The 19,273-nt window shown below is 36.4% G+C and overlaps 1 protein-coding gene and 1 long non-coding RNA gene across 8 annotated transcripts in view; one reads left to right on the top strand and one right to left on the bottom strand.

Annotated features, from left to right (window-relative positions):
* The window catches only part of PCGF5 (polycomb group ring finger 5), a 124,761-nt gene that overhangs the window by 13,214 nt on the left and 92,274 nt on the right, over positions 1-19,273 (bottom strand). For all 6 annotated transcript variants that reach the window (XM_023240714.2, XM_019813534.3, XM_023240716.2 and 3 more), the window contains exons 7-8: positions 8,696-8,794; positions 5,737-5,826 (exon numbers count right to left, since the gene is read on the bottom strand). In XM_023240714.2, coding sequence (XP_023096482.1) covers positions 5,737-5,826; positions 8,696-8,794 — 189 coding nt within the window. The remainder of the gene's footprint in view (positions 1-5,736; positions 5,827-8,695; positions 8,795-19,273) is intronic.
* The window catches only part of LOC123380848, a 69,952-nt gene that overhangs the window by 34,185 nt on the left and 16,494 nt on the right, over positions 1-19,273 (top strand). For both annotated transcript variants that reach the window (XR_006587155.1, XR_006587156.1), the window contains exon 2: positions 10,615-10,718. This is a non-coding gene — a long non-coding RNA (uncharacterized LOC123380848). The remainder of the gene's footprint in view (positions 1-10,614; positions 10,719-19,273) is intronic.

Below are 19,273 nucleotides of genomic sequence, written 5' to 3'. Positions count from 1 at the left end.
ATTTATTATGTCAGGCATTCTGCCACGTACTTTATTACATAGTATTTCATTCTTACTAAGACATTTCGAGACAAGTATTGTTACTCAAATTTTAGGGATCAAAAAACTGAGTCAAAACTAGGAAGCAGAACACAACTGGGAGGAAATGGCTACAACACATATGACCAGAGATTCATTTCTAGGATTCATAAGGAGCTCTTAGAAGTTAGTAAGGAAAAGACAAACACCACAACAGAAAAACAAGAAGGCAACTGATATGAAAAGAAACTTCACAGAAGAAATACAAAATTGATAATATGCTGTGTTGGTGAGGGTGTCAGAAAATGGGCACTCTCGTGTATTACTGGTAGAATTATACACTGCTAAAATCTTTTAAGAGGATAGTTATTATCTACCAAAAAGTTAAACATGCATACTCTTGTAAATCCCACACCTGGAATCTAACCAATGAATATGCTTGCACATGTGTAAAAAGATCTATGTACTGGAGTAACTATTGCTTGTAATGTTAAAAAAAAAAACCTTGAAAAAGTCTAAATTTCCACCAAAGGAGTGTGTTAATCAGATTATGCTACAGACACACAAATGGAATACTATCAATGTGGTATAAAGAATTGTATCAAAGTTTGTTGATTCTCCATAAGACACATCATCAAATGATAAAAAAAAAGTTGCAGAAGAGTACATATGAGTCCGTTTATGTTTCAGAACTGTGATGGACCCTGGATATTATAACAGGATCATGTATTATTGGTGATTAGTCTAGATAACTAAGTCCCTTCTAGACTGAGATCAGATTCTGTGATTCTATACCCTCAATTTACAGATTTGGAAGCCACAGGCAAGCCAGTGGTCATGGATCACGTTTCCTAAAGTTCTATTACTCAAAGGATGGTCCAAAGATCGGATGCACTGGCATTCCCTGGGAGCTTATTACAAATGCAGAATTTTGGGCCCCACCCCAGACCTACTGAGTCAGAATCTGTATTTTACCAAGATCCCCACATGATTTCTATTCACACTAAAGTTTGAGAAGCACTGGCTTTTAAAAAAAGGTACATTTTCTCCCATTCATAAGCAAAAGATGAAACACCAATCCTGAGTATAACATCTTCAGGCGGCAGTATCGTTATGAACTGAAAAAATCTCTTAAGGATTTGCTAAGTGCAACCAGATGTTTGATTCCTAATGATAAAAACCTTTTAAAAATGCATCACACTGAAGAATTCAGAAAGTGCTAGGACTTGAGAAAACAGACCGAGTCTGAAGGGGAGCTGCCCCAGGAGGAAGAAGCGGTACCGAGGCCCTGTGGCACCGGAGGTGCGCTGCAGCCCTGGAGAAGCGGAGGCAAAGCTGGCTTCTCTGAGATTCTTCCTGGGAGTCTAGATGTAGGTCTAAAGTCAGGAGGTGACTGGAGTAGGACTGGCCTTGCCTGAGGCAGAAGAGCCAGGGGGCAGGGCAGCATCCCGTGTGAAAAGGGAAGACAGCCACAGGGTTTACTCAGAGACCCAGGAGAACAGAGCACCTACGAGAAACACCCCACGGCACCGAAGAGAAGAAAACAGTTGCCAAGATGCCAATTCTAGCCAAGTCAACCTAAAAATTTATTCCAATGCCAATCACAGTCCCATTCTAGAGCTCATCTGAAAAAACAAATGGGTAAAGCGAGCCAACACAATTTTTAAAAGGGTAATAAGGAGCAACCTAGGATAGAAGCAACCTATTTGCCTTATAAATTAGTCTGAACTTTATTCAAACTTATCCCAAAGAAAATGGACAACTTAGGGGCTTTAAATTAGGGGTGGTATGTGATCAGATTTTTATAAAAGCTATATATGATGTGTAATGCAGTGCAGGGATAAGACCCACTCAGAAGAACAAAACAATGTCCAGGAACACAATGTACATACCTGTGTGTGTACAAACATGTACAGGTAACATCTGCATAGATAATGCTGACAGCTCAAAACACGGAGATAAAGTATGGATTATTCAATGAATGATATTTTTGGCAAAAAAATCTTAGAATAATTTAGTCTTAGTCTTGGTTTATTTTTTTTAATAGAAAATTTTTAAATGTTTGTTTGAGAGAGCGAGAGAGCACGTGTGAGCTGGGGAGGGGAAGAAAGAGAGGGGGAGAGACAGAATCCCAAGCGGGCTTTAGGCTATTGGCACAGAGTCCGACACAAGGGCTCCATCTTGTGAACCATGAGACCATGACCCGAGCCAAAACCAAGAGTCGGTCGCTTAACCCACTGAGTCACCCAGGAGCCTGAGTCTTAGCCTAGTGGTAGGTATGTGTGTGTAAGGAAATAAATCCCAAGTAGATCAAAATATTGACCGTAAAAAAGTACCAGAGACAAGTAAAAGAATCACAAGGTAGGAAATCAGCTGACCCCAGCAGGAGGCACAGCCAGGTAGCAAAAGCAGTAGATAATGTGAACTTTCCAGACCGACATCCTGGCATCCCGCTGGCAGTGGAGGGGCACTGATGGGGACAGAGTGGGGGGCAGAGATGGGGACAGATGTGACTGCAACAAGTACACTAGTAGGGGCTTGATCAAGAAATGACTGTTTTGTTGCTTATTTTTCCATTCACTCCAACTGTCAGAATTCACCAATTATTATTATAATAACTCCTAATTAATTGGAACATGAGCCAAAATTTAAAATCTGTTTAACAGAAAACAAATGGGAAATGGAGATCCAAATAAATGAGATGATCTTTAGGATATATTTTGCATAACTATTACCTTATAAAAGACAAGCTCTGCATTTAATTTATTCTTTGAACAAATATTTTTTGAGTATTTGTACTAGGCACTGCTCTAGCTACTGGAGACTCAGCAGGGAACAAATAATCATCCCCATCCTCAGATTACATTTTAGTTGGGGGACAGATAATAACATAACTAAGTGGCATAGTGTGTCAGATGGTATGAAAAAAATACTACGGAAAACAGTCAAACCTGAAAACGGATTAGGGGAATGCCAGAATGGGAGTGGTGGTTGTGATATTAAGGGAGGTCAGAGCCCTCACTGAAAAGGTGATATAGAAGCAAAATTCTTTTAAGTGAAGAGGGTAAAGAAAATAGGTGGACACCTAGGGTGGCAGGAGAAAGCCTGGCATGTTGGAGGAAACAGGAGTGAGTGGGGTCAGAATGTGATGAGCCAACGGAAAGTAAAGCACAGGATCAGAGAGATGTCTGGGGAAAATGATGGGGGTCAGTATCTACAGGACCCTGGAAGGACTTCAGTTTTCATCTAAGTGAGATTAGAGGTCACTGGAGAGCTCGGAGCAGAGAAGCGACATATTCTAACTTGTTTTAGGAGGATCACTATGCCGGCCAAAGACAGTATGTGGACCCCAGGTGGAGGCAAGAGTGGAAGCATGGAGCTCAGGCAGGAGATTTTTACAGATGTTCTGGAAAATGGTGACAGTGGCTGGGACCAGAGTGGCAGAGTGGAGGTAGTAAGATATAACTGGATTCTGATGGTGGTGTTCTGATAGCAGAGGTCACAGAATCTGCTAAGGATTGAAGAAAGAAAAAGAAACTAATGAGGACTGACTTCAAGGATTTTGGTGTGAGAAACTGGAAAAATGGGATGACAAATTTTGGAACTATTGAGATTGTGAAGACTGAGGGGCAAACAGGCTTGGAGGAGAGCAAACAAAAAACAGGGCTGTCGTGCTGAAAAAATTAATTGGGCTAATACATTACTTTACCATTGTACTAAATATAAAATGTGGTTAACTTTTCTATTTATTGGTTTCGTTTTTACTGGAATGAAAAATCATAAGGTACCGAACCATTTTTCCAAGCAACTTTTATTAAAATATGCCTTAAACCAAGGAATTTAAACTGTCAAACATGTGTAATCAGAAACATAACTGTAGTAAAGACTGATTTAACTGATGGTCTATTAATGTCAATTTCTATGCATTAGCTCCTTCACACTTTGACATTAAAATAACTGGCAGTGTGGGCGACTGCTGGGAGGGGGGGGTCGTGTGAAGGACAAGTGAGTGCTGGCAGAGGTCTTGCAGTGGATGACTTCTTACATCTCTTCAACCCTAAGGCAAACCCATTCATAGTGTCTGAAAATCACTAACACATACTTAAAATGCCCAATGACTTATCAAAGAAAGCTGCAATTATATCGTTACGAAATTATATGTACTATCACAATGTCTAGGCCCCAACCGTGCTGGGTAAGAAAGAACTGACTACCTCTGTTTAGCTGCACCTGGGACCTGAAACACTTTGGCTGGAAGGATTCAGTGAGGGTGATGTATGTAGAACCACTTTTTAAAAAACTATAAAATATCCTCGAAAGTCAAGTAGTAATTTACCAAATACAATTAGATTTGGTTTTTAAAAGATGAGGCTTAGAGAGGTCTAATATGTTTTTCTAGGGCACACAACTCTCTGGTGACTGGTCCTCAAACATCATTTCTTCTTCCCGGTCATGAGAATTCCGCCTCAAAAGGAAGATTTTGCCCAAGTAGGACTCAGGAAAAAAAAAAGTCTGACCTTAGAAGTTAGGTGCTTCGTTTATCGTTATATCAAGACATTTCTGAAAAATGTAGCCAATTATCCTATCCATTGAACAGAACACACAAAAATGATTTTTTGAGGTCTGTTTCATTAACGTTCCATAGATGTTTCCAATCCACACAAGTATGTTTTTGAACCACTGGAATATGGCAACCCTCATTATATTCAGATTCTGTATCACTTGTCCTTGACTGAGGTTACATTTCTTTAGTATTCTTTCATAACTCAGGTTTTCACAAAAATGTAATAAAGCCTAGCTTATTAGAGAGATTAAAACTACAGAGAGTTTAGAAGTATGACATATTATACCATAACCACCACAGAATCTCAATGTCTGGGAGAACCTTGTAGGTCACCTAGCACAACCTTCTAGTCAATCTCAATGTGTATTCATGTACTCAGATTATGAAGAGAATTTCTGGTAGCATCGCCACTACATTCCTCACTGATCTATATCAGTGTCATAATCCCTAGTCCCTCGGATTTCCATAATATCAATGTAATATATAACTCAGGTAAGATATGCTTGAACCTTGTCATTAACCCTAAGCAAAGATACATTTCAAATATAGAATTCTCCTTTGGGGTTTCTTGGATTTTTCTCAGGTTTTCTCCTTTTAAATCATTTCTCCCGTATTGTCTAGGGTCTAACCCACAATAGTCTAATTCTGGCATCAGAAACCACTGCAAACTCACTTACCCTTTGGTCCGATTTTACACTTTCACGAAAAGGAGGTACCTGAAAAAAAGGATTACCTAGATTCTACCCTATCTGTCCCTTCTAGCACAACCAAAAAATAACATCAACCATTAGATGTACTAATCATGGCAAAACTTAGTCTCCCCACTCAACTCCATATAGTTAGAAATTCCCATATTTCACTGGGGTTTAAAAGCATTTAAATGCCATCTTCTCTGTCTTGAGGTTAGTAGCGTTCTGAACATATTTAGATGGGACTTTTAACTCACCTTCAATATAACAAAACCATATTTAACACAGACCTTGGTCTTGTACCTGGGACCAATTAGCATGGAGTAGCTGGGTGTAAACAGTGAAAGGAATCAGTTTCTTCTCTTTCCCAAGCTAGTTTTTTGTTTCTAAGTAATACTGTTAAATATGAGTAATAAAATGACATAGAACTAAATATACACATAGGTAAATATAAAAGCAATTTACGTTTTCGCCTCTTAGTCGCCATCTTGTCATGTAGATGAATTCCATAGTGTGATCCTTCCCCATAATTTCACCATTGCACAGCACATCCAACTTTAAAAAGAATACAGATCCATTAACGTAAGTAGTTCGTGTCTTACACTTTTTTCCAAATTTCAAAAAAAGATTCAAATAGTTATAAAAAATAGAGGTATTATCCATTATTTAAAAAGAGCATTGAATATTTTTATTAAAAGCACTGGTCCATTTCATAAGTATTAACAATTCAGATAAAAGTAACATGAAGGACTGCTTGTCTTGTCCCACATACCTGTCACTCAAGTCTATACACATAATTTTGAAATGCAGTGTAAGATTTTTTAGTCCATGTCTCTGTGCACTTACAGGTTTAGACATATTTCCATGATTGTCTCTTACAGAATGAGGAGGAACTGTGGAGACCTCACAGCACCTGGGGCTTATGAGCTCACCTCTCAGAATCCTTTCACCTTCCCAAGATTTAGAGGACTTGCTTTCCTCTCATTAGTTTGTATTCCAAGAGGGTAAATGAATGCATGTGGATACAAGATTTTTGGGGACGTCAAGGCATATGAGAACTTCTGGTAATTACCTGTAGCTAAAGTCGACAGAACAGTTAGGACCACGCCACAGGCCTGTGTCTTCTAGGGCTCTCTGGCCTGTTTTGCTTGGTTGGTAACTTGCATAATACTTCCAGGACCCTCTTCTCACCTTGCATCAAACTTCAAAAAAGGTTGCGTGTTTCAAAGCTCACTTTTGCTCTAGAGTTGCAGGAACCAAACAACCCCCCAAATCCTTAATTAAGAAGGCCCCAAGAACTGTGGCTGTGATTTGCCAATTCAACAAAACATAAACAAACATTTATCATGGGCCCCCAAAGTAAAACATTTCAGTTCTTTAGCTATTAAAAGCAAACTGATAAGAGTTTAATTTAAAGTGTGGAAAGGGGGAAGAAGAATGGGTTTTAAATAATTCTGTGTTTGGCTAGATAGAGATTAGAGAGTCCTGAACTTTAAAAGTCTAAAATGAGTAGAGTTCCAATTGTATTACACAAATGTTTAGCTAAATTATATTGATTTTTTGATGATTTATGGTGACTTACATGGACCTCAAAATGTTTTTTAGACATTTTTAAAAAGACAAAATAGTTTTATTTTTATTTTTTTAAGTTTATTTTATTTATTTCAAAGAGAGACAGAGAGCACAGGAGGGGCACAGAGAGGGAGAAAGAGAGAATCCCAAGCAGATTCTTCACTGTCAGCACAGAGCCTGATGTGGGGCTTGAACCCACGAACTGTGAGATCATGACCTGAACTGAAATCAAGCATCAGATGCTTAACTGACTGGGCCACCAAGGTGCCCCGATGATTTTTTTTTTTTTTTAATCTTGCCTGTAAAATAAACTCATAAGCAAAGAAGAGATTTAGGATGCAATCCCTAATTGGTATGCTGCTTCTGTTGTCATTTACAAATGAAACTATCTCCCCCAATGAGTAATGCTGTTGCAAAAGGCTTCAGCTCATAAGTATTTCATTACTACATCACCCTATATGTTAAGACAGCAAAATAAGGGAGGAACCAGTAAATCCTTCTAAAAATCACAGGAAAAGTCCTTTACACTGGGATAGACAAGGAGCTGTCAGTGGACTAAGTCTCCTGCCTTGCTGTTTTCTATGGAGAGAGATGATAAGTGCCCGCAGTAAGACTGTGAGAGAAATCATCCTCTCAGCTCTAACAACTTCCTGGAAACTAGAAAATAATTGAGTCACACCTGAAAGTAAGGAAATAAAGCTGCATGTGGTATTTTGTAAGAAGATAATAAAGTACAAAACAGTTTCATTTTCTATTTTCACTGTTGTATCTATAAATTGTTATCTTTTACTTTACCAAGTACACAGGGCTTTGATTAACTCTCATACTTTTTTTCCCTAATGTAAAAGTTGATGTCTCTGGAAATGTTTTAATATGTGTGGGACCAAACCATAGTAAGAATTTTTAATCCATAGATTAATTAGTTGTCTGAGAGAAGTTTTTAAATAAATTTAGGATCAGAGGCTTCCTCATAATACAGTCTTAATACCTGTCAATGCCTATGTTCAAATCCTATTTTATTTCTACTATGATAAACTATTCATATTAATATTACTATATTTAAGCCTGAAGAACTATGTTGCCTTTGATGTCTTTGTTTATACAGAACACTAGTTTGGTCTTTAGTTTTTTCAGAAGCTATTCTCAGAACCCAAAGGGGAGCAAGAGAAAATTAATAGAAGTTGTAAGACTGCCATTTGGGCAGGTGAGAAATGGTAACCGTATCTCCTCATTACGTTATAGCTGTAATTCTAGCATCTTAAACATTCTCTAAACATTGAACACATTACAAGCTGTGCTGTGATCAATATCAGGGCAATTTACCTCTCCTGTAAGGAAACTGGTAGACTGCATTTATGCAGATGCAATTACATTGGTTTTACCTTCTGCTAAACAATATCACTTTTGCAAATCACATAATTAAAGGAACACTATTTGTAAAATCCCTTTTCATAAAAAGACAATGTTTTACATTCTGAAAAAGAAGTCTATAAAGAATTGGTAAAACTGGATCTCAAAGGTCTCAGATTAAAAAAAAAAAAAAAAAAAAAAAAAAAAAGACCCTAAAGCATGTTGGCATTAAAGTCCAGTTAGCTGAGATATTTATTTTTGGATCACTTAATATTAGTTAGGTATCTCCTCTAATGGTAAAACACTAAATGCATTTGTATGTTTTAGTCAGGATGTTAAAAAATACACATTACATAAACAGAATATTACATTCTCAAAATTAATTTTTAACATGAAAACAACCCAAGTTTCCACAAAATTATTGTTAATTTTTACTTCTTTTGTTAGAATTTTACTTCAGATTAGAATTATCAAAATGATCAAGATTGTATTGTTAACTTACCTCATAAGAACTTGGAAGTTTTAGTTTTAAACTTAAAAATTTTTTAATAGTTCCCACAGTTACACGGGTAGAACATCGAATGAATTTCTTCATTAAACCCTAAAGGAAACAGATTATTAGTTAAAATATATCTTGTAATGAAACCACAGGTGTCATTTCCCACTATCATTTTGAGGATTTTCAAAATATATTCTGAAAATGTTTCAAATTATACTCTTTAGTACTACTAAATAAAAAATGTTTCTAATTCTTAGATACTTACATGGTATTCTTCAAGAATGTACTATTATGTACACTCAAAAAATCCTGGGAAATTGAAAATCTTCATACCACTAGACATGTCTAGAAATGTCTAGAGGTATGCAGATTGTCAATTTGTTTAGTTAACAACACATTATGAATTTAATCAAAAATAAAGGTCACAAAAAGAATATAAAATATTTTATTAAAGAATGTCACTTCTAAAAGAATTAGGGATTTTTTTTTAAAGTCTCATAAACTTTTAGATATTTTTAAAAAGAGCAGTGATCTCTGGGGCGCCTGGGTGGCGCAGTCGGTTAAGCGTCCGACTTCAGCCAGGTCACGATCTCGCGGTCCAGGAGTTCAAGCCCCGCGTCAGGCTCTGGGCTGATGGCTCGGAGCCTGGAGCCTGTTTCCGATTCTGTGTCTCCCTCTCTCTCTGCCCCTCCCCTGTTCATGCTCTGTCTCTCTCTGTCCCAAAAATAAATAAACGTTGAAAAAAAAATTTTTTGAAAAAAAAAAGCAGTGATCTCAGATGGGGCCATAAGGAGCCCCAGAGTTCAGTAGAGGCCAGTCAGGCCACAAGATCCCTAGCAAGTAAAAGTCATGTGGAACGGACTCTGGTTGTGGAGAAACATGTCCCAGTCAGTGTCTGATGGGCTGTGACTACTTTACTGGAAAAACATGTTCTTTGTAGCTGGATTTTTCTCATTTTATTAGCAGCACTGACTTACTCTTTTAGCATGAACATCACTAAAATATATGAACCAATCCAGAATGAATGCTCAAACTAAAATTAGTCAAAATGAGGTGTGGAGACATGATAAACACGAACCAATGTGTGAAACAAAATTACATCTCCAAACCTTTAAAGTTTTCAACAGTAAAACAAAAACCAGCAACTGAATCTTTTAAAGGTATAAGGTATTACTTCTACTTATATATACAGGATATTCTTAAATTCACTAAGCCCAAAGTAGAGCCATCCAGTCAGTATGTATTCTTAGCAAATGTGTTCCTGGCAAAATATATTTCCTAGCAAAGACCAACAGAAACAAATTTACAAATGATACTTGGTCACTATTTAGATGGTAAAGTAACCATTAAAAGAAAACAGAAGTCAAAAGTTACATCTAAAGCAAAACACACACTAGCCATTTCAAATGGAAAGACTGATACTCCAGATAGCGTGAAAATGAAGGGATATTCACATAGATCTTCCCTGTTATCTATTCCCATCATCTAAACTACCCCAATGTTTCCAGTCTATTGTTCCAAACGGTTTATAAAGAATTCTTGGTACATTTTATAGGTCCCAGTTAAGTTAGAGTATAATGTGAAGGTACTAGAAGACCCTCTAAGTATATTATCATCTGCAGAGAAATCTCAGCTTGTTAAAATAACCTACAGAAATGAACATGGCATCACTACTTTTTGGAAACTGTTAATAAGGAGAGAGCTGTCAGAAGAGTTAAGAGAAGATTTTAAAAATTAGGCAAAAGCTTGTCTCTGGAATTTATAACTCAATAAACTTTGACATTATTCTCTAACAAAATTCCAGCCTGAATTATTTAATATTTGATTTGTAAGTACTTAGAAAATGACAATATAACAATTATGCATTCTCCCTCTACAGAAACATTTTACAATTATACCAAATTAATCTTGCTGTTTCCTAGATAGGTACACCTGGAAACTGCTATACAGACCTCTGAATCAACAAGTAATCAACACGTTTTAAGAGAGGCAATGACAAGAGTGCTGAGTAGATGACCAGGAAGAGGTGAGCCTAAGAGCAGTGCATTTTCCCAGCATTCCCTTTCAGAACACACAGAAAATGGAAACATCTGGACTACACACAGGGGGTTAACGGGAGACTGCTGGCTGGGACAGCAGCTGTGTAGTCAGCTGCTCTGGTGGGATCAACATTTCAGGCTCCCCTGTATATCTGAAGAAATATTACCTTTCTCTTGCATGGCACAGTGCCTTGCCTTCTAACCTGCTCCCTAAACTCAAACCAGAAGAGGAACAGTTATAAAAAAAAAAAAAAAAAAAAAGGCTCCTTTCTGCTTCTAAGGTGGTTACCCTAGAGGCACTTTTACTTTTTTTTTTTTTATCTCTTTGTTTTAAAAGATGTAAGAGACTAGATTTGAAATCAGCTAGTGGTCAAAATCATGAGTTATACGGGTTTCCAGTTATGTAGAATACAATGCAACAAATTCTAGTTCTTATGATAACGATTATTTGAGGTTATTTTTTTTAAACCCAACCCCCTGTTTCTTCTGTCATCTTCGGAATGGTAGGGCTAGTATCTTCACCAGCTAAAACGGCTATCAAGCTTGACTTCGACTTTTTTTTTTTTTAATTTGTAACTAGGTGTGGTGATGGATATATATACTTTTAAAGTTTTTTAAAGTTTATTTAGAGAGAGAGTGTGAGCAGGAGAGGGGGAGAGAGAGCGGGAGAGAGAAACCCAAGCAGACTCCGCACTCCCAGCACAGAGTGTGACATGGGGCCTGAACTCACGAACCGTGAGATCGTGACCTGAGCCGAAACCGAGAGCCAGATGCTTAACCAACTGAACCACCCAGGCACCCCAACTTTAACTTTTTTTTAAATTGAAATTCAAATACCATAAAAGTCACCATTTAAAATGTACAATTCAGTAATACCAGTATATTCATGAGGTTATGCAACCATTACCATTATCTAATTCCAGGGCATTTCATTACCCCACTAGGAAACTTACTTATTAGCAGTCACTTCTCCTTCCTTTTCCCTAGACCTGACAAAAGCCAATCTACTTTCTGTGTCTATGGACTGCCTTTTCTGGACATTTCATAGCAATGAAATCATACAATATGTGGCTTTTGTTTCTGGCTTCTTTAACTTGGCATAATGTTTTCAAGGTTTGTTCATGTCATAGCATGTTACAGTATTTGATTCTAGCTTATAGTTTATTAAAAACTATATTTTCCTTTTTGTAAAAAAAAAAAATTACATGCATCCTAGTGGGTGTGAAGTGTCATGTGATTTTGGTTTGCACAGCCCTAATGACTAATGATGTTTAGCATCTTTTCATGTGTTCATTGGCCATTTGTACATCTTCTTTGGAGAAATGTCTATTTAAATCCTTTGCCCACTTTAAAAAAATGGGTTATGTTTTTGTTGATTGGTAAGAGTTCTTTATATATTCTAAATACTAAAGATTTATCAGATACCTGATCTGCAAATACTTTCTCCCATTCTATATGTTGTCTTTTCACTTTCTTGGTAGTTCACAAATGAGATCATGACCTGAGCTGAAATCAAGAATCTGACACTTAACCAACTGAGCCACCCATACACCTCCCCGACTTTTTAAGTAGGCTTCATGCGAAGCTCAAAGCCCAGTGTGGGCCTTGAACTCAAAACCCTGAGATCAAGAGTTGGATGCTTAACTGACTGAGCTACCCAGGGGGCCCTGATAGTGTTCTCTGAAAAGCACAAAAGTTTTTACTTTTGATAGAATCTAATTTATCTATATTTTTTCTTTTGATGCTTTTGCTGATGGTATCATTTTTAAGAATCTACTGCCAAATCCAAGGTCATGAGATTTTATCTCTATGTTTCTTCTAAGAGTTTTACTGTTTTAGCTGTTACATTTAGGTATGGGTCCATTTTGAGTTAATTTTTGTCTATGACATGAGGTAGAAACCCAACTTCATTTCTTGCATGTGGATATTCAATTGTTCCAGCACCATTTCTTGAAAAGACTATTCTTTCCCTTGAGTTAGCTTGGCCCTCAAGTCAAAAATAAATTCATAATCGACACATGTGTTTATTTCTGACCTTCAATTCTTTTCACTGACCTATATATCTACCCTTTGTCCAGTACCATACTCTCTTGATTACTGTAGTTTTGAAGCAAGTTTTGAAAACGGGACTTTGAGTCCTCCAGCTGCTTGTACTTTCTCAAGATTGTTTTGACTATTCCAGGTCCCTTGGATTTCTATAAGGGAAATAGGATCAGCTTGTCAATTTCTGTAGAAACAGCAGTTAGAATTTGGGTCAGGGTTTTCATTAAATCTGACCAATTGGGGCAGGACTGCTGTCTTAACAATATTAAGTCTTCTAATCTATGAACATGGGATATATTTCCATTTCTTAGGCCTTCTTCGTTTCTATTAATGTTTTGCAGTTTTCAGCATATAAATTTTATGCTTTCTTAAATATATTAAGTATTTCTCTTTTTGATACTATTAGTGGATAAGGGTTCCAATACATCTGTCATCCTCTACATTCTCACCAACACTTGGTATTTTCTGTTTTGTTTTTGATAGTAGCCATCCTAATGGGCGTGAGGTAATATGTTATTGTGGTTTTGATTTGCATTTCTCTGATGATTATTATGTTGAATATTTTTTTGTGTGTCTGTTGGCTATCTCTATGTCCTTGGAAAAATGTCTATTCAGGTCCTTTCTCCATTTTAAAAAATTGGGTTGTTTGGTGTTGAGTTGCTTAAGTTCTTTATATATTTTGGATATAAACTCCTAACAGATACATCATTTGCAAATATCTTCTCCTATTCAGTAGGTTGCCTTTTTGTTTTGCTGGCAGTCTCCTTTGCTGTGTCAAAGCTTTTTATTCTGGTATAGTCCCAACAGTTTATTTTTGCTTTTTCCCCCTTGCTCAAGGAGACATATCTGCAAATATGTTGGAAGAATGATGTCCAAGATATTACTGCCTATGTTTTTTTTAGAAAACATAGAATTTTATGGTTTCAGATCTCACATTTAAGTCCTTAATCCATTCTGAGTTTTTGTGTATGATGTAATAAAGTGGTCCAATGTTATTCTTTTGCATGTAACTGTCCAGTTTTCTTAGCACCATTTATTGAAAAGATGATTTTTTCCTAATTGTATATCTCTGTCCCCTTTGCTGTAGGTTAATTGACCTTGTAAGTATGGGCTTTCCATTCTGTTTCATTGATCTATGTGTCTGTTTTCGTGCCAGTATCACACCATTTTGATTACCATAGCTTTGTAGTAGATCCTGAAATCTGGGATCGTGGTGCCTCCAGCTTGGTTATTCTTAAGATTGCTCTGGATATTCAAAATCTTGTGGTTTCATACAAATTTTAGGATTATTTGTTCCAGTTATGTGAAAAATGCTATTTGTATTTTGATAGGAATTACATTTAAATCTGTAGATTGTTTCAGTAGTATGGACATTTTAGCAATATTAATTCTTCCAATCCATGAAAATATCTTTACATTTGTGGTATCTTCAATTTCTTTCATCAGTGTCTTCTAGTTTTCAGAGTATAGGTCTTTCACCTCTTTAAATTCCCTAGATAATTTATTATTTCTGGTACAACTGTCAATCAGATTGTTTTCCTAATTTCTCTTTCTGCTACTTTATTATTCATGTACAAAAATGCAACAGATTTCTTTATATTAATATTATATTAATTTTAATGACTTTACTGAATTCATGTATTCTATAGTTTTCTGGTGGTTTTCCATATATAGTATCATTCATCTGCAATTAATGAGTTTAACTTCTTCCCTATCAATTTGGATGCCTTTTATTTCTTTTTCTTGTCTGATTGCTCAGCTAGGATTTCTAGTACATGATGAATAAAAGTGGTGAGAGTGGACATCCTTGTCTTGTTCCTGATCTCAGAGGAAAAGTTCTGTTTTTCATCACTGAATATGATGCTAGCTATGGGTTTTCCACATATGGCCTTTATTATTTTGAAGTATGTTCCCTAAAATCCATGTTGCTGAGAGGTTTTATCGTGAACAAAGGTTGTATTTTTGTCAAATGGTTTTTCTTAATCTAATGAGATAATTGTGGTTTTCATCCTTCCTCTTGTTAATGTGATATAACACTGATTTGCCAATATTCATCCACCCTTTAATCCCTGGAATCCCACTTGATCATGGTAAATGATGCTTTTAATGTATCATTGAATTCAGCTTGCTAATATTTTATTGAGGAATTTTAAATCTATGCTCATCAGGGATGTTGGCCTGTAGTTTTCTTTTTCTGTAGTGTCTTTTTCTGGTTTTGGTATCAGGGTAATGCTGGCCTCATAGAATGAATTTTGAAGATTTCCTTCCTCTTCTATTTTTTGTAATAGTTTGAGAAGAATAGGTATTAACTCTTCTTTAAATGCAGGTAAAATCTGGGGCATCTGGGTGGCTCAGTCAGTTAAGTGTCCAACTTCAGCTCAGGTCATGATCTCACAGCTCCTGAGTTTGAGCCGCACGTCGGGCTCTGTGCTGACAGCTTGGAGCCTGGAGCCTGCTTTGGAATCTGTGTCCCCCTCTCTCTTTGCCCCTCCCCCGCTCGCACTCTATTTCTCTTCTTAAAAATAATTTTATAATTAAAAAATTATTTAAAAAATTTAAATGTTTGGTAGAATTTATCTCTGAAACTATCTGATCCTCTGTTTTTTTTTGTTTTTTCAATTCTGTTACTATTAACCAGTCTGTTCAAATTTTTTACCTTTCCCTGATTCAGTTTTGGAAGACTGTATGTTTTTAGAAATTTATTCATTTCTTCTAGGTTGTCCCAATTTGTTCGCATAGGATTTTTCATAATATTCTCTTATAATTCTTTGTATTTCTGTGGTGTTAGTTATTTCTCCTTTTTCATTTCTGGTATATTTGAGTCTTCATCTTTTTTTTCGTGATGAGTCTAGCTAAAAGTTTATCAAATTTTGTTTACCTTTTCAAAGAAACAGCTCTTGATTTCATTGAGATTTTTTTTTAATCTCTATTTCATTTACTTCCACTCTAATCTTTATTAGTTCCTTCCTTTGCTATCTTCAGGCTTTGTTCTTTTTCTAGTTCCTTTAAGTATAATTGTTTGAGATTTTTCTTGTTTCTTGAGATAGTCCTGTATTCCTATAAATGTCCCTCTTAGAACATTTGCTGCATCCCAATAATTTTGGATAGCTGTGTTTCCATTTTCATTTGTCTCCGTGTATTTTTTGATTTCCTCTGTAAGTTCTTTAATGACCCAATGGTTGTTTAGTATCAGGTTGCTTAGCCTCCATGTGTTTGGTTGTTTTTTTTTTTTTTTTTCAGTATTTTTCTTGTAATTGGTTTCTAGTTTCACACCATTATGTTTATTTTTTTTAATTTGAGAAGTCCTTTTTTCATATTTTAGTTATATTTTAATATACAGTGCAACATGGGTGTCACAAGTAGATTTCAGTGATTCATCACTTACATACAATATCCAATGCTCATCACAAGTGCCCTCCTTAATACCCATCGAACGATCTAGCCCATCTCCTACTCTCCTCCTTCGTCAACTCAGTTTGTTCTGTATTGTTAAGTCTTTTGCGGTCTGTTTTCCTTTCTTCTCTTTTTTCCTCCCCCTTCCCATATGTTCATCTGTTTTGTTTCTTAAATTCCACATGAGTGAAATCATATATTTGTCTTTCTCTGATTGACTTATTTTGCTTAGCATAATACATTCTAACTCCATCCACGTTGTTGCAAATGGCAAGATTTCATTTTTTGATGGCTGAGTAATATTCCATTGTACATATATACCACATCTTCTTTATCCATTCATCATTTGATGGACATTTGGGCCCTCTCCAAAGTTTGGCTGCTGTTGACAATGCTGCTGTAAACATTGGGGTGCATGTACCCCGTTGAGTATTTTTGTATCCTTTGGGTAAACACCTAATAGTGCAATTGCTGGATGGTAGGGTAGCTCTGTTTTTGGTTTTTTGAGGAACCTCCAGACTGTTCTTCAGAATGGCTACACCAGTTTGCATTCCTACCAACAGTGCAAGAAGGTTCCCCCTTTTCAACATCCTTGCCAATGCTTGTTGTTTCTTGTGTTAATTTTAGCCATTCTGACAGGTGTGAGGTGGTATCTCATTGTGGTTTTGATTTGTATTTCCCTGATGATGAGTGATGTTGAGCCTCTTTTCATGTGTCTGTTACCCATCTGGATGTCTTCTTTGGAAAAGTGTCTATTTATGTCTTCTGCCTATTTCTTAACCAGGTTGTTTGTTTTTTGGGTGTTGAGCTGGATAAGTTCTTTATTGATTTTGGATACCAACCCTTTATCAGATACGTTGTTTGCAAATATCTTCTCCCATTGTGTAGGCTGCCTTTTAGTTTTGTTGATTGATTCCTTCACTGTGTAGAAGCTTTTTATCTGATGAGGTCCCAATGGTTCATGTTTGCTTTCGTTTCCCTTGCCTTTGGTGATGTGTCTAGTAAGAAGTTGCTCTGGCTAAGGTCAAAGAGGTTGCTGCCTGTGTTCTCCTCTAGGATTCTGATGGTTTCCTGTCTCACATTTAGGTCTTTCATCCATTTTTAATTTATTTTTGTGTATGTTATAAGACAGTGGTCCAGGTTCATTCTTTTGCATGTTGCTGTTCAGTTTTCCCAACACCATTTATTGAAGAGACTATTTTCCATTGGAGTTCTTTCCTGCTTTGTTGAAGATGAGTTGGCTGTATAGTTGTGGGTCCATTTCTGGGGTTTCTATTCCATTTCATTGATCTATGTGCCGGTTTTTGTGCCAGTATCAGACTGTCTCAATGACTACAGCTTTGTAATATAGCTTGAAATCCAGGATCGTGATGTCTCCAAGTTTTGTTTTTCTTTTTCAGGACTGTTTTGGCTATTCAGGGTCTTAAGCGGTTCCACACAAATTTTAGGATTGTTTGATCTAGCTCTGTGAAGAACACTGGTGGTATATTGATAGGGATTGCATTAAATGTATAGATTGCTTTGGGTAGTATAAACATTTTAACAGTGTTTGTTCTTCTAATCCATGAGCATGGAATGTTTTCCATTTCTTTATGTCCTCTTCAAAGTATATAAATCAATTAATGACAAAGACCCAGAAACCCAATAATGATACAATAATAGTAAGGGACTTTAATACCTCACATACAGCAATGGACAGATTATCTAAGCAGAAAATCAGTAAGGAAACAATGGCTATGAATGACACATTGGCCTGCCTGGATGTACTTAACAGATACATTGAGGACATTTCATTCTAAAGCAGCAGAATACACATTTTTCTCAAATGCACATGGAACATTCTCCAGAATAGATCACATACTGGGTCACAAATCAGCCCTGAATAGGTACAAAAAGATCGAGATCATACCATGCATATTTTCAGATCGCAATGCTATGAAACTTGAATTCAACCACAGGAAAAAATTTTGAAAGCCCTTAAATACATGGAGATTAGAGAACATCCCACTAAAGAATGAATGGGTTAAACAGGAAATGAATGAAGAAATAAAAAAATACATGAAAGCAAATGAAAATGAAAACATGACAGTCAAACCCTTTGGGATGAAGCAAAGGCAATCCTAGAGGAAAGTATATAGCAATTCAGGCCTATTTCAAGAAGCAAGAAAGGTCTCAAATATACAATCTAACCTTATACCTAAAGGAGCCAGAAAAGGAACAGCAAATAAACCTAAAGCCAGCAGAAGGGAAATAATAAAGATTAGAGCAGAAATAATATAGAAAACAAACGAAAAAAGCCAGTAGAACAGATGAATGAAACTAAAAGCTGATTCTTTGAAAGAATTCACAAAATTGATAAACCCCTAGCCAGACTTACCAAAAAGAAAAGAGAAAGGACCCAAAGAGATCACAAACAAAAGAGATCACAACCAACACCACAGAAATACAATTATAAGAGAATAATATGAAAAATTATATGCCAACAAATTAGGCAATCTGGAAGAAATGGACAAACTCCTAGAAACTCACAAACTACCAAAACTGAAACAGGAAGAAATAGAAAATTTGAACAGACCCATAACCAGCAAAGAAATTGAATTTGTTATCAAAAATCTCCCAACAAACAAGAGTCCTGGGCCAGATGGCTACCCTGGGGAATTCTACCAGACATTTAAAAAGAGTTAAACTTATTCTCAAACTGTTCCAAAAAAATAGAAATGGAAGGAAAGTTTCCAAACTCCTATGAAGCCAGGCAGCATTAATTCCAAAACCAGACCTCACTAAAAAGGAGAATTACAGGTTAATATCTCTGATGAAGCTGGGTGCAAAAATTCTCAACAAGTTCCTAGCAAATTGAATTCAACAGTACATTAAAAGAATTATTCACCATGAGCAAGTGGGATTTATTCCTGGATTGCAGGGCTGGTTCAGTATTTGCAAATCAATCAGTGTGATACACCCCACTAATAAAAGAAAGGGTAAGAACCATATGATCCTGTCAATAGATACAGACAAAGCATCTGTCAAAATACAGCATCCGTTCTTGGTAAAAGCCCTCGATAAAGTAGGGATAGATGGAGCATACCTAAACATCATAAAGGCCATA

Source organism: Felis catus, chromosome D2 (assembly GCF_018350175.1).
Source record: "Felis catus isolate Fca126 chromosome D2, F.catus_Fca126_mat1.0, whole genome shotgun sequence".
NCBI classification, from domain to species: Eukaryota; Metazoa; Chordata; class Mammalia; order Carnivora; family Felidae; genus Felis; species Felis catus.
This window is presented reverse-complemented; position numbering and strand designations above follow the sequence as displayed.